Genomic DNA, 18403 nt, shown 5'->3' with positions numbered 1-18403 from the left:
GAGACCAAATGGAAGCCTTTTGAGATGGGCAACTATGCCACTAGCCACATGGCTGCATTGGCAGCTCAACATACTCGTGTTCCCAGAGGAGAGGATGAGGGCAAGCGCATGTACCTGGAACAGAGAGGCAGCCCAGGAAGCCTCCAGGGCAAGGAGCACAGCGAGGTATCTGCTATGCAGAGCCTTATCAAGTACAGTGGAAATTTCTCTAGCGAGGTCATGTCTAAGCATGGTGCGGATGGCCGTACCCCATTTGGGGGACTGGGCCACCTGAAGCTGGAGGCACCACATCATGCAAGTGCTAAAGCACTGAAGAGGGAGCCAGAGAGACCAGAAAGTGCCAAATCGTTAAACCGGGATGGAAACTCCTCACAAGGGGAGGCTGAGGTCCGGCACCCACCAGTGGGCATCGCGGTAGCAGTGGCTCGGCAAAGGGATGACAGCAGCAAGCTCAGTTCAGTGTCGGACAGAGACAGACCAATTCTGTCAAGAGGCATCAAAGGTAAATCACTGTCCTGAATTTAGTATTAGTAAAGACTTGTACAACTGCAAGATGCACATCAGAAGCGGACTATAGCTGACTGAAGCTAAAATTAAGAGCAGCATTTGGTGATGTCTGTTTTCATGTTGATGTCCTGTTTCTTTGGCCATGCCAGCAAGGTCATTTTGCTCTCGGCGTGGAAGCAAAACATGCACGAGGGGTGGAGCTGTGATGGGCTTCCATTCCTCAAGCCACTCAGCAGAGCGTCCATGCCAGAGATATTGCGCAGACACTGGCCATGAGCTGCACTATCGCTTTGGCACAGAGTACTTCCTGCTAACACATGGTGTGTGTTAAACCTTTCACTAAGACACCACCTGCCTGCTTGTATTAGAAATGTCATTTACAGGGCTAAACTAAAAGCTGTAAACAGCCACTGAATTCTAATAAGACTAAGGTTTGTTGCTAAGCAATAGAATCGGCCCAGAGAGAGAGTGTGTGCGTGAGTGAGGCAGATAGAGTGACTGAGGGAGTATGACATGGGGAGAGAGGCATTAATTTATGTCTTGTGTGTGCAAAGGGAGTGTAGTAATAACATTAGCCATCTTTCACAGAGGAGATGTTTGAATTTACACAAGGGGTGAAAGAGCATTACTCGATTAATCTGCAGTGAATTTGATGCAAACAGATAGTATGTCCGACAGGCTTTTGGTAACCTTGGAAACAGGCTGGAACCTTTCCCCTGGAGCACGATGGAGAGCCATAGTCTCGTGCATCTTAGGCTAAGGAATGTGGTCTTCTTCCAGCTAGTGTCAGTCTTCCAAAAGATCTCATAGACTCGCACTGAATCATTTTCAGGACCGTCATTGCTGCATTCATGCTGAAGTAAACAAGAATCTACATTTCAATCTGTAAACATAAGAAAAGCCTTTAGTGGTTTCGTATAGATTGGACAGTGCAATATGCCTTGTCCATGACGATCGCTAATAATGACATGTAATTTGAATTTGCTATGGAATGCTTAGTCGTGGTGCATCCCTATGGATACATCAAGTGCAACCTTAGTGTTTCCTGCACGTAGGCGATACTTTGGCACTGTGCCCAGGTATATTGACCAGAGCCCAAGTAGATTTCATCTCATTAAAAAAATAAATGTTTTGTTTATTAATCCCTTCCAAGAAATCAGCACATCTCATTTCTAATTTGGTGGTGACCTGAAGGGGTCAATCAGAGGTAAGGCACCAGAAAGAAAGTGGGTGGAGGGGCAGAGAGACAGTAACGTAAACTAATAGAGCAAAAAAAAAAAAACAATCATAGTCAATGCCTTTTCCCCCTTTGCTACCCAGTGACTTCCAGTTGTGAAAATGTTGACAAACTGCTGCTTTTCAGTGATCTTGTGTATGTTTGTATTCTTGGAAGAATTTCTTACATTCACACACTAGATTTCTGCACACATGACCATGATCAAACAAAACCAACAAAAAGGACAGATGGTTCAATTATAGTACAAGTTGATTGTAAAACAATAACATGGATTTAGCTTCCTGTTCTAACAGTTTTTCTTTACTTGTTCACAATATTGAGCACATAATACATCTTGGTCTGCATTCATACTCATAGGGTGATTGGGTGAAGAATATTTTGACTTCATTACACCGTGTATAATTAAAGCTAGAGAGAACCTACAGTACCTCCTCTATTGGGAGCCTAATACATGAGTTAAATGTAGTTTTGCAGCTATTAATATTTTGTACTTTTTCCAGAGAGCCACAGTTATATTCCATGATTATTATTATCTTAAAAGAAAATTCATACCAGGCCCCTATCCACAATATAAAAAAAATGTTTATTTAAACAATGCATTCAGATTCTAACCCTAACCCAGTATTTCAAATTCATCATTGATATTAGAAATCTGAATTCAAATTACCTGGATTTGTATGCAAAATTTTAGGTTTAACAAAGTTTTATAAATGTCTTGATGTTTTTCCCACCTCTATATAACATTGTATACTTAATTATATGTTGGGAAACCATCCTGTTGAAACGAACCTTAAAGCTATGTTGCAATGTGTGTTGAAAACCCACACCTTATCTAACAATTAGGGGAAAACCAGCAGCAAATAAGGTCATTTTGTAACACGGCATGTAATCGTCAGATATGTCTGTGTCAAAAGCCAAAATGAGCTTATAAGTGCAGTTGGTTCAACATTGGCTCACTTTGTGCTGACTTAATGGCTGTGTTCCACAGGCCCAAGCCAGGAGGAAGAGGAACAAGGACAAGAGCGGACACATCATCACGATGGCCGGCTCCTACATGGGCGTTTGGAACACGAGCAAGAGAAGGCATTGAGGTAATTTGTGAAATCCTAAAAAGCTCTGTTATATCCCTTTCTTTAATATAAATTTTCTGTAGAATTTAGATTTAAGTTCTGTTCATTTCACTTATTTTTAATTGAGTCTCTTTAAAATTGTTTTCCAACACAATAAATACTAATTTGATGCTAAAAACTCTGAAAATCAAATTTGACTGTTGGTGCATTTGTTGGTGGACGGACATGCAGAGCATAAATAAATGTAGTAGTGAAGATATTAGGCTGGGGTGTTTTTAAAAGAGCAAATTTTTTCCAGACTTTATGCTTTTAAGTGCAAAGTAGTGAGATCTTGTGCGCCTTTTGCTATTTGTTTTGTTCTTTTCTCTTTGGTATGTACTCTGTGGTCCTGCGCTTTTGAATTTCTGACCCAGACATTTCCATCTGGCCTTCTTGACCCTGAATGAGTAATGCGGTGAGGGGTCTACTTTTATCAAGAACAGACAGTATATGCTAAAAAGTAAAAACTATATTATGGACAATTGAAGCATCCTGAAACGTGATCATATTATGAAACATTGCATTCAGATATATTATATAAATTGGATCAAACCGATGTTCAGGTTGACTGGCTTACACTCTGTTCTGATCAGTTGATACGGCGTGTTCATATGAGGCTAGTATTAGTAATTATTTTTATAAATCTCCTTGTGCTCCTGCCTCAATTCTGTGTTGCCAACCTCTTTTTCCTTATGCTAATTATTTTTTAGAAATGTAGTCATTTATAATTGGATTTTGTAGAATTGAATATAGATAGATCAGTTTGGGGGTTACAAGGTTCAGTATTGCAGTGTTCGCTTATGCATAAGATACATTTGCTAACAATTACATAAATAAAAAAAAATAAAATAAAAAAACACTTTCATCCTTTACTGAATGTTCAAATATTGGACATTAGTTAGTTAATTAAAAGCAATTCATTACTGAAATTCGCTGGCCACGTCACAAATTATTATTATATTTTCTTTTGTTATTGTTCTACTGCTTAGGATAGCAGTATTTACTGTAGCTGGATTTATGGGGTTTTTATGTATTTTCCAACATCAAAGCGAATTCTATTCAAAATATCACCATCATTTAGAGTGGCACTGAGTCAGAAAATGCTGGCCTTCCTTACTGTGGAAATGTGGTGCTTAAAAAGTTCTTGATTTCTCAGCATGATCCTGCCATCAACATTTAGTTTAGGAACTGTCATAACACAGAGGTGGTGTCTTAGTCATAGCAAGAAGCATAGCACTGAGTCAGCACTGGCTAGGAGTTAAGAGCTTAATAGATATTTTGCCGTCAAGTCTGTATAAAAAAAAATGAACCATAAACATTTGTAGTGTTTTTCCAGATATTGTGTTTCATTAAATAATGATGTTTAATTTTTCATTTTTAGAGAAAGTAAAGACTTGGCAGAGTACTCTCAGCTGCATGCTCCCTTGGTGTCTGTAAGTGGCCTAAACCCAAATCTGATGGTGACTGGAGGTTCTGCCCTGGCAGGGGCAAGCCGGTGGCCTGCTGACCCCACATCCCATCTGACTACTTCCCATCCTTGGCTGCCTCGCCCTGGACCTTCCTCTATGTGGTTGCCTGGTTCTCCATATGGTACTTGTTCAGCTCATATAATGTGTAGACTGGAAACTATTAGGAAAAAAACATTCTGTAAAAAGTATTGGTATGTTTTCATCACTGACCCCATTTCAAGGCATCTCACAAATTGTGTATTTTTTTGTAATGGTTTAATATTAAGAAATATTTATAAATCTTAGATATACAGTGGTGTAAAAAAAGTGCCCCCTTTCTGATTTCTTAAATTTTTTTGCATGTTTGTCACACTTTAATGTTTCAGTTCATCAAACTAATTTAAATATTAGTAAAAGATAACAAGTGAACACAACATGAAGTTTTTAAATGAAGGTTTTTATTATTAAGGGAAAACAAAATCCAAAACTACATAGCCCTGTGTGAAAAAGTGTTTGCCCCCCTAAACCTAATAACTGTTTGGGCCACCCTTAGCAGCAACAACTGCAATCATGCATTTGCGATAACGTGCACTGAGTCTGTTACAGCGCTGTGGAGGAATTTTGGTCACTCATCTATGCAGGATTGTTGTAATTTAGTCACATTGGAGGGTTTTCGAGCAAGAATCACATTTTTAAGGTCATGCCACAGCATCTCAATAGGATTCAAAGGTGGACTTGCTGGTGTGTTTTGGATCATTGTCCTGCTGCAGAACCCAAGTTCGCTTCAGCTTGAGGTCACGAACAGATGGCCGGACATCCTCCTTCAGGATTTTTTTGGAAAACAGCAGAAATCATGGTTCCATTTTTCACAGCAAGTCTTCCAGTTCCTGAAGCAGCATAACAGCTCCCAAACAATTACACTACCACCACCAAATGTTACTGTTGGTATGATGATCTTTTTCTGAAACCCTGTTACTTTTATGCCAGGCGTAATGGGACACACACCTTCCAAAAAGTTACACTTTTGTCTCGTCAGTCCACAGAGTATTTTCCCAAAAGTCTTGGGGATCATCAAGATGTTTTCTTGCAAAACTGAGACGAGCCTTTATTTTCTTTTTTGCTCAACAGCTTTTTTCGTCTTGAAACTCTGCCATGCAGACCATTTTTGCCACGTCTCTTTCTTATGGTGGAGTCATGAACACTGACCTTAACTGAGGCAAGTGAGGCCTGCAGTTCTTTGGATGTTGTTGTGGGGTCTTTTGTTGTGGGGTCTACTTAATTTTGTCAGGCAGGTCCTATTTAAGATTTTTTTCTCTAAGAGATTTCTTGATTGCGAACAGGTGTGGCAGTAATCAGGCCTGGGTGTGGCTAGAGAAATGTAACTCAGGTGTGATAAAACAGTTTTTCCACACAGGTCCATGTAGTTTTGGATTTTGTTTTCCCTCAATAATAAAAACCTTAATTTAAAAACTGCATGTTGTGTTCACTTGTGTTATCTTTTACTAATATTTACATTTGTTTAATTATCTGAAACATTAAAGTGTGACAAACATGCAAATAAAAATAGAAATCAGGAAGACAAACTTTTTCACACCACTCTATATTGTAACTGAAAATGAACATGCTACATCTTAGTGATTTATCTGATGCCAGAGTGTACACTGGGTTTACAATTCTCCAGGTTGAGAACCTATTGTAGCCTGTATTCTTTTTTTTTTTTTTTTTCTTTATAAAAATGAATTGAATTTGTTGTGAACATTTGTAAAACTGTGATGTTGGCATTTTTCCTCATGTTGATTTGGTTGATCTCTCAGTCTCTGCTGGCCTGCCAGGCAGCTCAGGCCTTTTTGTCTGGGCCAAGAAAAAACATTCTTAGAAACATGGCCAAATCCTACCAGCACTTTTCCCAAAAATAACAGCAAACACCACAACCTCAGTGAAGCTTGGTACAAGTCACATTTCTGTCTAGACTTTACTGGAATAGTGCCACTCTTCCTTAAGCAAGTGGCACTTAGATGACAGTCTCTCTGAGGTGATGCTATTGTGGAAATGGAGGCTTTCAGATGACTAAGAGCATTTATAATCCCTTTAGTAAGGAATAAACCATCCGCCCTGTCTTGCATGTATTGCACCTCCATAATCTAACATTCTATCTATTGTGTGCTTTTTTGCAGGCCTGGGGGCACCTTCACTTCACCAGCCCTTGCCTCCAGGTTATCCTACCACTTTACCTGGATCCATCCCTCAGGCCTATCAGTTTGCCCGGGACCCGCAGACTGGACAACTGGTCGTTATTCCCACTGAACACCTTCCACACTACAGTAAGTTTTCCACCTTGCTGTTAGTGTTTGGTCTAATTTCGGTAAAGTTGTCATCTTATGCATATATACACAGTGTTTTTAGTAAACGTTTTGTCTGCCCTGTGGAAAGTAGAAGGCATTACAGGTGCACAAGTCTGTTTTGGGCATACTTGGGGAGTGTAGCTATGGTACTCTCTCTGGTGAAAAAGGTTGTGGACACGTGACGATCTCGCCTGTATATGTGTTTTAAACATGTCATTTTAGATGTATTCTCTTTTCTTAGAAGGCTTTCCACTAGATTTTGTTCTGTGACTTTGGGGATTTATGCTCATTCAGCTACAAGAGCTTTTGTGAGATCAATCCACTATGTTAGACAAGAAGGTCTTCATGTAGTTTGCTTTGTACACAGGAGCGATGTCTTGCTTTTACAGATTTTGAGTTCCAATGGAGGGAAACTGTAATGTTGTAGCACACAAAGGCATTCTTTATAACTGCGTGATTCCAACAGTTTTGGGAAGAACCACATAGTATGATGTCCAGACAATTTTGCCTATGTAGTGTGAAATATGAAAACCACAGTTAAGTGCAGTATAATAAATCCACATTACTAAATTGGTGGTTAAACAAAAACTGCAAAAAAAAAAAAAAAGCAAGAGCAGAATTAAGATAAACTGTGTATAGATCCTGTGCATCCATTTACTCGATGCACTGTGTAGTATGTTCAATGATAATTTTTTCCTTTTTTTCCTTGCAGCAGCAGAGATGTTGGAACGTGGCCCCCCACTGTGGCCAGCCGTGTACCCGCCAGCAGGCAGCTCTCTGCAGCACGCCCACCAGCTGCAGTTCCTCTCGCACCAGCAGCTCGTACGCCAACAGGAGCTCTACATGATTCAGCAGCAGGCTGCCCAGGTCATGGAGTTACAGAGGAATGCACAGTTTGTGGTAGGAAATAAATCTCTTTTGCTAAAACTCCCAACCATTCACATGGGGTGGGACATACAGAAAATGCTAATTCTTTGCCATTTGTTTAGTTATTTAAGTAATTTGTCAAGGATTCTGACTATATTTTGCTTGTTCAGGAGAGACTAAAAGAACAGCGGGCTGACATGGAGGACAAAGCAGAGAAGAGAGTTGGAGAGGGTACCAAAGCCAGCCTATCAAGTGTATCTGCTTCTGTCCTGCATTCACGCAAGCCTCCTCCACCTTCCCCAACCCCCTCCACTTCCCACAAGAAGTCTGTGACACCAGTAGCAGTCACACCGCTGCCCTCTCCAATTACTTCCCTTAAGTCTGAAGAGAGGTCCAAAGTGGAGAGCACACATCCACAGCAGTCACATCCACACCCATCTACCCCAGCCCCACAGCCACTCAGCCCTGCCTCTGCTTTGTCACCTCCCCCTTCTCCTATCCACCCTAAACAGGAGTCTGTGGAAGTGTCTGACAAAGAGGAGCTTGACCTGCATAAACAAGTTTCCGCTTCTTTCCCATCTATATATCCTGGTACGTACACTGTAATTTTAATGTGCCCTAATGCAGTGTCTGGATTAAGTATGTAATTAATCACCTTTGTCAGTTTTGCGGTTACCTGTGGTGGTTTAATAGAATTATGTTATGAACACATCTCACCCTGTTGATAAAAATTTGCCTTTAAAACGAAATATGAGAGCTGTGAGCAGTTGAGCCTGGTTCTTTATCTCATCTGTGGGGGGGGGGGGGGTTGCTTTTGGGTGGGGATTAGGAAACCATGCGGGATGACAGTCCAAGGCAGAGTGCCATTCTTCATGTCAGTATGTGCAGCCTAGAGGGGTCTTAATGAGTAGGTTGCAGATATCCCTACATATGGGATTACCAGCTGCCACTCCACTCAGATGGAGACTTCTTGTGATAGCAGCAGTTTTGTGTCTATTTCCCCTGGTGTTTTCTCTTTAAAATGCTTTGTACATGGGCTGAATATATTTATGCAATCTCTGCAGTGTGAACATTTGAACATGCTTGCATGTATTAGACCTTGGGGGTGGGGGCGTATATACATAAGGGCTTTTGGAATGCTTGTACTGGGACCATTTGGCTCATGAAAGTTTCATAAAGCTAGAAGAGTGTGTGGGATGATTAATCATTTTGTCACTCTGTCATGGAGAAGCAAGGCCCTCTGCTCCTTGCATAAGCACTTTAAATCTCTGACTGCTTTTTCCTTTTTGTTTTGTTTTGGCAGAAATTCCTCCGGGCTACCCCTACCAATCAATAACGGCATCATTCGGCAGCCATTACCCCTTTCTTCTCCATCCAGCCACAGCTGCTGATGCAGAAGGCATGGCTCCAGCTGTGCCCCTGCAGGCTGAGGGCTCAAAGCGCTTAGCTGGCCCGGTCAGTGTAAAACCCAGTCACATGTGTTCTCCAGTGGTGGCAGAAGTTCTGCAGGCATCCAGGGAGCCAAAGCAAGGCGAGGAGATTGTTGTGCCATTCAAAGAGGAGCCAGGTCTGGGGAAAAGCAAGGAAGTTATGGGCCAGGATGGTAGCGCACAGTCTGTCCACTCTGCTGCTTCAATGGCGAAACAGGATTCATGTACCCTTGTTGAAGCAGTGGCCTGCTCAGTATCTGCAGTTTCACCACTGCATATGGAAAACAAAGAAAAAGTGGATGACCAGGCAAATATTTTTTCCTCCTCTGAGCAAGAGTTGTGCCAAAGATCAGGATCTGACTTGGATAGGAGCTTTCCAGCAGAGGTTTCAAAGTGCTCGCTCAATTTGCCAGAGTCAGCTTACACATCATCAAATTACACTGACATGCAGCCCATGGACTGCAGCATTCGTCCCTCTGACTATGCTTCAGTTCACACAGAGAGGCTCATTTCTGTGCCCAAAGAACCCACCCTTGACACTCCAGACCTAGAATCAACGCATAGTGACACACCACTTCCATGCTCCACTCCTCCTGTGCTCCTAAACGACCCTGAGCCAGTAGGCATTCAATCTGAGGACCCCATGGCAGGCATGCTGGCACTGCTAACGGCCAGTGAGCTGCCTCAATCTGGAGCCCTTACCATCATGTCTGAGATGCCCCCTACCAGGATAGTGCAGTACCCAGGAATTAGTCTTTTGGAGTCTACTGCAGCTGAGGGTATGGCCCTGCTTAGCCAAATGGCCGAGCTAGAGCTGCAGGAACACCAGAGAGACTACATGCAGGGTAAGGCTTGAAACATACAAAATACAAAATAATGGTTTGTAATTTAGCTCACTTTGGAAGCGACGATCGGTTGGAATGAAAGGGAGAGGGGAGAAAAAAGAAACACATAGATTTGTTCACCTTGAAGTTGGGAAGTGCAATATGTGGTGCACAGCAGGAAGGCTTTCAGCTCCAGTGAATGAGCAAAGCACTCACTAGAGCAGAGGTTTGTAACCTTTCACAACTTGCGGCCCACACAGCCGACCACAAAAGGTCTTGCAGCCCATGACAGGTCAGAAATGGCCTGACTGTGAGAAATCCATCTTTTGTAGCATAATATAGACACTGATAATCAGTGAAAGTAGGTTTATACAACCTTTTCTTCCTATGCAGCTTGACAGACAATACATGATTAGGGAAAGAACTCCGAATAGATAATTCGACTATTTTTATTGTGTTACAGTATGTCTCAACAATAAACCCAGCTATTAGTCTAAATAAGACAAATTTCTATATAATAATTCACCAGTAATTAGCAATTAGAAAATGTGACTGTTGCAATAGTTTTAAATTGAGCTAAGTCGATGAACTGATTACTTTAAATCTAAGGATATGATCAGGTGTATGTAATGGAGGCACTTCACATTTGTTAACCTCTGTGAAAGCATTTTGTATCGTAACTGCAAGTTGGTCATGCCCATTCATAACACACAAAATGTATTGAGGTGCCTTTGTACATGACACTCCTTTTCAGGACCTGCAGAGTGTCTTCTCTGTGTAGACTTAAAGTAATGAATGTTTGTATTGATTTATTTATTTTTGTTCTGTGTGCAGGCATAATGCACTGTGGATTAGAAAGTCTCCTGGAGGCTGGGAGGCAAGTCCTCCTGGAGGCCATCGAGTGCCAGTCTCAAGTGAGCATCCGCCTCCCCAGGGAGCTTAACCCCAACAAGAAGTACAGCTGGAGACAGAAGAAAGATGAACCTGTATGCATTCTTTTCTTCTGATTCTTCCTTCGGGCTCTTTTATTAATGTTCAGGGACCTCGCTCTTGTCTCAAAGACAACTTCAGAGTGGCATTTCACAGAAATATCATATCTGGGGTGTCAAAGACATGGCTTTTGCTTGAAGACATTGAATAGAAACGGAACTATTTTAGTTGAATTATACAGTGATATTTGTTGTGCATTATAAAATAATGCAATTGCTGCTAATGCTATCTGTATATCGCTGATCTCGTTTCATGATTTTCAGTGTTTAGAGTTGGAGAATGGGATATAGTTAAGCTCTGTTTTTTTGTTTTGGTTTTGTTTTAGATGTTCTCCAAATCCTCTCTGGAGGGTATGGATGCAATGGAGGTGGACTATCGTGTGAGACTGGCTGAGCTGCAAAGGTGCTATAAAGACAAGCAGGGAGAACTGATCAGGCTACAGAGACGGAGAGACAAAGTGTAAGTCTCCCAGTTAAACCCTGTGGCTAGCATAACTTGCACTATATATTAGTTGTGATTGTTCTTTTAGTTCTGTTGCTACTTCAAAACCAATCATATATTCTGATACTACTAGTCAATATGATTACATGATAATGTTGACTTTGCATTTTTAGAGAGAAGCAACAGCTCCATCAACAACAACTCCTGCAGCAGCAAGAGGAAAGGAGCAGGAACCTGGCCAGGAGAGGCCCTGGTCGGCCCCGGAAGCGTAAGCATGGCCTGTGTACTTTGTCTCCGCCTTCAGGCAAGCTGGATGCCAACTGTGGAAAGTAAGTGTTCAATGGAATGAGCTAAGACAGTCAGGCTGCACCACTGATCAATTGTGCTTAGAGCGTTGTGCTGTTTTACAGACTGGTCCAGAGTTCACAGTATTCAGAGGACTCGGAAAGTGGAGAAGTTCTTAGGAAGCGATTCCGCAGCTCTACGCGGGAGGAGGAAGAGAATGAGGACATGGACATTGGTATTTTAAAGGCAAAGAAGATGCATAAGAGCTGGAATGAGCAAGAAGCATGCGCAAGCTACCCTAATGAGGTGTGTACCAGCACAGCGGCATTGCCAAGTCTTCGCCTCTTAATGGCTGCTTATACTGATTTATTTTTAGGTGTACCTAAAACTAATTAAAGTTTGTCATTTCCAACAGGTACCTAAAACCGGCAGTAAAAAGAGCCAAGTAAGTGAGCAAGAGCAGTTGGCTTCAAAGCTCGATAAGGCCTTGTCTTTGACTAAGCTTGGTAAACCGAACAAGGCTTCATGTAAGTTTGTGGATGGTTCTTCAGGAAAGTCCAGAACTCTCTCTGGGAGCAGGCTGACTATGCTGCCAGACATAAGTGCAAGAAACAAGATGGCAAAACCCAACCTGACCAAAGATCTTGGTTTCTTTAACAAATCCTCCAAAGGTGGTAAAAGCAAAATGTCCAACAAATTAAAGCCTTCAGACAACTGTCTTAAGGCGAAAGGCCAGAGGAAAGCTTCCAACTCTCCAGTGAGGTCAGAGATCAGCAGCTACTCCAACAGTGAGTGCCTTTTTTATTAATTTTTTTCCCCTAGGTTTAGGAGTATTTCTTGTCTTCCTGTATTTCGTGGATAATGATGTTGAATACTCTGATTCTGTGTGTTATAATTGTCATTTTCTGCAATAAGAACTTTTTTCTCATTAGTAAGTCATGTGAGTTTGTTTACCTTTTCTGGATACTGTAATGCTTCCGTTGACTTTCAAGTACCACCAGACTTAAGCTCTGATATCCTTGTAACACAGACACAGATTCAGAAGAGGACTCCATGAAGGATGGCTGGCCACCTCATGCCAAGTTGGGTAGATCAGGATCCTGTGCACAGATCCCAGGTCATTACAGCACTCCAAATAAGAAGAAGCATCAGTCATCCAAAAGAACCTCTGTATCATCCTCTTCATCCTGTCTGAAGTCAAAACTTGGGATGAAAGAAAGAAAACGGAAGCACTTTGCTTTATTACTGCAAGAGGCAGGAGTCAGCTCCTCTGAGGACTCATTTGATCAAGGTTACTAAAAAAAACCTTTGCTATGCACACAATTGCCTTCTTGCCTCATGAACGTTCTGTTCATGCCATGGCTATCTATGTAAATTTTCTGAGAAGCTATAAATACAATAGTTTACTACCTCATCTCTTGCTTGTATGCTTGTATAAAATATTGTTGACTCTTTTTGGAGTCCCTTTTTCTTTTCTTTTTTACAAAATGGTTGCCTTTTGGTTATGACTTTGTCTTGCCGTTTGAGGCTTCTATAGCATTGTGCATTTAAAACTTGTGTGGCTGTGTGGAAAATGTCTCATAATTGTATTGCAGTTTGGTACCCAAGCTTTATTAAACATATTGTTTTTTTTAATTTTTGCTTAATGTCTGTCTCTCGCTTCATGTAGAATATTAGATTGCAATATGCTATTCATTCCTAGTTTCCTGTTCTTCAAATATCCCTCTTCACATTGGCTCAAACCAGGGGAAAAGAAAGCATATTACATCTTGCACTAAGAAGAGCATGCAGCAGGGAAATATTTATCCTTTATGATAAATCCCCTCAAATTAATGATCAACAAATCTTTGCTGTGTGATTTACAGGTGTATTGTGTATATATATAAAAAAAAATTTACTCAGTGAAAGGTACACATAATGATAGATGAACCCATTTATGTCCCCTGTGTCTGCATGTTTTTATGATGGGGATATTTGGAAAACGAGGTGCTTTCTGTTTTACTAAAATTAAATAACCTAGCCTCTGTAGACTGCTGGATCTCTCCTTGCAGCTGCTTGGCCACCCCTCCATCCCTGACCCCCTTCTCCTCCCCATGATGCTTTTGAATGTCTTTCGGTCTGTCCGTTTGCTTGTCCTGCTGCAACAAAAAAAAAAAAAAGAGAAAGAAGCCAAGCACTTGGCTTGGAGTAGGGCAGCCAGCTGTGCAACGTGAGGTCACTATCCATGTCACCTGAGCCATGGGCACTGTTCTGTAAGTAGGACGCCACCCTCTTTTTGCTGTGACTTCTCGATTAATAGTTTCTACTAATTTGTGCTTGCTTATGTTGCATTAAAGAATAAAATTTTTCCTGTAAATGAGGTTGGGTAAATGAAACAAAAATGTTCAAGTTTTAACACATTCTTATAAGTTTAACTTTGTGTGCCCTGAAGCCATGGTTATGCCTCTATAGCACCTATAGATGAAATCTGGTTTCTCACCTGTGTTAGATTAGTGCTTTCTTTTTTCCTTCAGTTGATTGCAATATTGTTGCAGTCTGAAATGTATTGATCATTTAAAAAGTGGGTTAATGCGCGTGGATCATTGGAGCACAACATGCGCCGTAAGAACAATTTATGATAATAGTCTCTAGAAAGCACAATAATCTCCACAGACATATATTAACTCTAAATTTATTTTACTTGCCAGTAGTTATGCTGACCAGTTTTGGACTGCATTTTATTTCTTCTGCCTCATTTGTTGTGTAGTGTAGATCATAAGGTTATGAAGGGGAGAGAGATGAGGGGGATGTAACCATGGCTTAGGTAGCTAACAGCCCAGACTCCTCTCTGTTTCCAAACAAGTGAGGCTCAGAGCAGCCACAGAGCCCCAGGAGCCATGGAGGTCTTTCCTCACAGAGCCTGCTTTTTGTGCCCAGTTTGCTTCTCCCCATGCACATCCTCTGCTTGCCTTTGCTGTGATACATGTTTCAGACCTTACTGCTGTCGTCAGGCATGTGCTGTCTTTCTAACCCTGTTTTTTGTCCACATTGTAACAAGCTAAAGTCCTTGTTTGTCTGCTCTAAAACCCATACGCTTTCCGTCATATGTTAACAAGCTCACGCCCGTTGTCAGCGAGCCTAACCTCTCTGGAGCATTATGTGCGTCTTGTGTCCATATCCGTCATCTTGTACGTCTATTTCCCTCCTGAGTGGAGGCGGGGTCAGCTAAAGTGGGTACCTGCTGTTTTGCAGTTAGTCCTTTTAAAGAGAAGTTTGTCTCCCTTTAACAGTTTAGACAAGCTCCACGCTGAAAGGGTCCTAAATAATTGATGACATTCTTGGTCAGTCTTTCTGCCTCTAAACCCACATCTAGCTTTTGCAGTGCTTTTAGCCTGCTCCTATTTCCATTTTCCAGTGACAGAGCCCATTCAGCAGAATAGCCAAAGCTGTTTTGTGAGCAGCCGAGGGCTTTTCCTTGTAATTTCTGTTCAGCTAGTGCTCATGCTGAACTTAATCCTGTCCTGCAGCTTTCTCAGTGTGAAAGCTGTTTGCATGATGCTGTTCACCCAGATCAGTAAATCACTACTTCATGAAGCCACACTTTGTTGTTCACCAGAAAACGTATGCAGTAGTGGGTTTGCACTCCTATGTTTTTAACGAAAACATACCTGGGAGGTCATTTGAGTTGGTTAATGTGACTGATGAGAAAGGTGGACTTTATAGTGCTAAATAATGAGGATTGATTGTGGTTTGGAATTCATAGGAATGTGCATCTACCTAATGGCTTTATAGCAGTTAGTGACTGCTGCAAAAAAAATAATTTAAATAATGTTAGTGTGCATGATACAACTTGAACAATATGCATACTGATGTGTATGGTAAGAGTTCAAGAATTGTCAAAATGGTGTAATTGCAAAAAATGTAGGCAGGTGCATTTAATGCTTCTCTTTTCATTGTAAACAGAGTACTTTACGGAAAGGGACTATTACGAGGATGAGGACGATGACCAGGACTATTCCAATGAACTGGATGAAATGAATGGCCTGTGCTCTTCCTCGCTAGAGGAAAGTGGGTTAGGTCTGCTTGCTCGCTTTGCAGCAAGTGCAATCCCTAGCCCTGTTACCTCTGGCCCCATGTCCCTCGTTCAGCTGGAGGCCAAGCAAAAAGCAAAGAAAAAGGAGGAAAGGCAGAGTCTGCTAGGTGAGCATATGTCACACTAACATTTTGTACATGGCTTTAAGATTTTGCTTTTCTAAAACATTTTTTATTTATAATCTCTCAATACTGATGTGAGGGTTCTATAGACGCATTTGAAAAGAGATGTGCACAGTCTTGTTGCAACAAGGCCCCAAGTAGCCTAGCAACCTCATTCTACTTTGTTATAATCTGACTGAAGGATTCAGAAGACTCTTATTATTTATATTAGAGAGAAGTTGAAGCCATATATGAAACTTGAGACCAGAACATTAATGGCCAAGTCCATTATTCACATATTGCAAAACACATGGGGAAAAATATATTTACAACTAAAATGTTTGCAATAAAAAAAGAACGCAGATGTGTATATTTCCGTTCTCTTTATTGACATTTCAAATATGTTTCGTTCAGATTTTTATCCATGCAGGACCAGGGTTATGTTAATTACTTTAGAAATCAGAAAAGTTTGACATTTTTGAGTGGAGCTATTTACACACAATTGTACATCAGTCATATATCTCATAAATACATACATCTGGTTCAGTTTGATTATAAAGTCCATGTATGCAGATTTTTAGCATTTCAAGAAGTAGTAGTAGTAGTAGTATGCAGATTTTTAGCATACTGTTTATAAACATTAGGACTGTTTTTCTGTAGGTCGGAAATATTCTTGTAATCATGTGCATTATAATGTAGTAGATTAATCAAGGTGACTTTGGTAATTCAGCATTTTCCAATGCAGGAACGGAGTTCGAATTCACCGATTCCGAGAGTGACATCAAGGTCCGGAAGTTCCCATCTCTGCTTCATGGTAAGAGATCTGCCCCGGAGCTGCCTCTGCTACCACCGGCTAGTGTGTTGCGTGAGGACTCCAGCCCTGGAAAACGTGGCCGTAAGCCCAGAGCACCAGCTGAGCTCAGCTTGAGCTTTTCAACCGAAGGCAGTGATGAAGAACGCTGGATCCGTCGCAGGAGCGAGCGCATTTTCCTCCATGATGCCGCACAGGCTAAACCCATCTCTCCTTCCAAGCCTACAATGCCCAAACTGCCTCGTAGCTCAAAAGCACCCCTGCACAGCTCCAAGGACATACCTAAAAACAAGGAGGCAAAGGCACTGGGAAAGGTGGGTGCTGGTTTACTGCTCACTGAGCTCTGCATGCTAACCCAGAATGGCGAACAGCAGCAGGAGGTCTGCTCCATTTGTAGGACAAGAAAACCTCCTGCTGTGAGTGTCTTGTTATTGGACACAAAAGGACGAGTGAAACTTGCCAGGCTACAATTACCAGCCATCACTGTTCCTCCCTCTATATCCTCCCTCGCCCTTTTAATAGTGCTCTGAGCAGAATAAGCCATTAACACTGTTTCCTCATCTGATGCTCTGCCATAGGATGAGATGCTATGTCCTCCCGTGTGTGTGTGTGTGTTTCCTCTGCACGTTTTTTTTTTTTAAAGCTTCTAATGTGTGTGTTACAGAAGAAGAGATTGAAAGAGCTCCCCCTGTGTCTGCCAGCACTTTCCAGCACTCCCTCAGAGAGCAGGACATCACTCTCTGTCAGCTCTGGACCCAAGAGCAAGATTAAACCCAAAGCCAGAGAGGTAAGCAACACCTGACTGCATTGCGAATAAGATTGTAATGATGTTAAGCATCCAAGTTGATCCCTACCATCACCAACATTAGCTTCAGAAATTGATTAATGTTACTTGAATAGGTTTCCTCTCAAAGTGTATGACTCATGCAGCATTAGGTAGCTGTTTATTTTAACAGTGCAAAGACAAGAGGGCAGATTATAAATTGTTTATAAAGAAACAGCGTTTTTTTAATGCATTTTTTGAGGGTTTGAGATTAAGAGAAGAATAGGGCTGAAAAAAAAACATTTGAACAATTTTACCTGGCAGACTGCAGGCTCCTCCTGTGGCCTGCTGGGAAATGGCTTGTATTTGAATGAGCCTGGCCAGGCGTGACCTTCTGTACAAGACTGCTCTGAATATCCATTGCGAGGTGAATGACAGAGAGAACAACAAGCCTAATTAGACAGTTCACTCACTAGCAGAATGAGCTGAAGTATGTCTCCTCTCTACACATCTCGCTGCCTCATGTTTTCATGTATATATTTATTTTATACAATTTTCCCTGTTTTCTTTTAGAGACAAATACAAAGCTAATTTTGTTTCATGTCTAAATCAAGTTGCAATGCAGATGCAAAGATGCTGGAGCTCCCCTGGGGGTTAAAATTGAGAATCCAAAATGAAGTCTAAATGGGTTGTCCTGAATCAATTCTCACCTCACGATCAATCTCACTGCGGCTAAGAAGTTCAGTGTTGAGTTGTCTTATGGTGTGTGTGTGTGTGTGTGTGTGTGTGTGTGTGTGTGTGTGTGTGTGTGTGTGTGTGTGTGTGTGTGTGTGTGTGTGTGTGTGTGTGTGTGTGTGTGTGCGCGTGCGTGCGCGCGCGCGCTTGCAGGCCAGAGGAAAAGGTGGTGCTGTCAGCAAACTAATGGAGAGCATGGCTGCTGATGAGGATTTTGAACCTAACCAGGACAGCAGCTTCTCAGAGGATGAGAACCCCCGTCTGAGCGCTGAAAGACCATGTACCCCTGGTGAGCCCACACAGACACACATATGCTTTTAAATGCCCTGTTCACACTTTACAAATTAATATTCATTTTGGGCCACTGAATCAGCAGTGGGGGTTGTGCTAAATATGGCTTGTAAGGGGTGAAATCACTCTTAATCACATTACGTTTGTAGT

At 41.6% G+C, this 18403-nt stretch overlaps 1 protein-coding gene across 4 annotated transcripts in view; it reads left to right on the top strand.

Annotated features, from left to right (window-relative positions):
* tnrc18 (trinucleotide repeat containing 18) overlaps positions 1 to 18403 on the top strand; it is a 56698-nt gene that overhangs the window by 26688 nt on the left and 11607 nt on the right. Inside the window, exons 5-22 of one of the 4 annotated variants that reach the window (XM_083524673.1) lie at positions 1 to 502; positions 657 to 827; positions 2733 to 2835; positions 4235 to 4443; positions 6476 to 6622; positions 7356 to 7543; positions 7681 to 8101; positions 8814 to 9785; positions 10599 to 10750; positions 11080 to 11213; positions 11369 to 11524; positions 11606 to 11786; positions 11896 to 12268; positions 12511 to 12771; positions 15423 to 15659; positions 16399 to 16778; positions 17129 to 17251; positions 18116 to 18251. The exon at positions 1 to 502 is cut by the window's left edge and continues 1085 nt beyond it. In XM_083524673.1, the coding sequence (XP_083380799.1) occupies positions 1 to 502; positions 657 to 827; positions 2733 to 2835; positions 4235 to 4443; positions 6476 to 6622; positions 7356 to 7543; positions 7681 to 8101; positions 8814 to 9785; positions 10599 to 10750; positions 11080 to 11213; positions 11369 to 11524; positions 11606 to 11786; positions 11896 to 12268; positions 12511 to 12771; positions 15423 to 15659; positions 16399 to 16778; positions 17129 to 17251; positions 18116 to 18251 (4846 nt within the window). Of the gene's footprint in view, positions 503 to 656; positions 828 to 2732; positions 2836 to 4234; positions 4444 to 6475; positions 6623 to 7355; positions 7544 to 7680; positions 8102 to 8813; positions 9786 to 10598; positions 10751 to 11079; positions 11214 to 11368; positions 11525 to 11605; positions 11787 to 11895; positions 12269 to 12510; positions 12772 to 15422; positions 15660 to 16383; positions 16779 to 17128; positions 17252 to 18115; positions 18252 to 18403 lie in introns of all 4 variants that reach the window. The other 3 variants (XM_083524672.1, XM_083524675.1, XM_083524674.1) reach the window with 3 other exon arrangements.

This window comes from Silurus aristotelis (genome assembly GCF_946808225.1).
Source record: "Silurus aristotelis genome assembly, chromosome: 21".
Classification (NCBI taxonomy): domain Eukaryota; kingdom Metazoa; phylum Chordata; class Actinopteri; order Siluriformes; family Siluridae; genus Silurus; species Silurus aristotelis.
The sequence above is the reverse complement of the archived record's forward strand: the minus strand, read 5'-3'. Positions and strand labels throughout refer to the sequence as shown.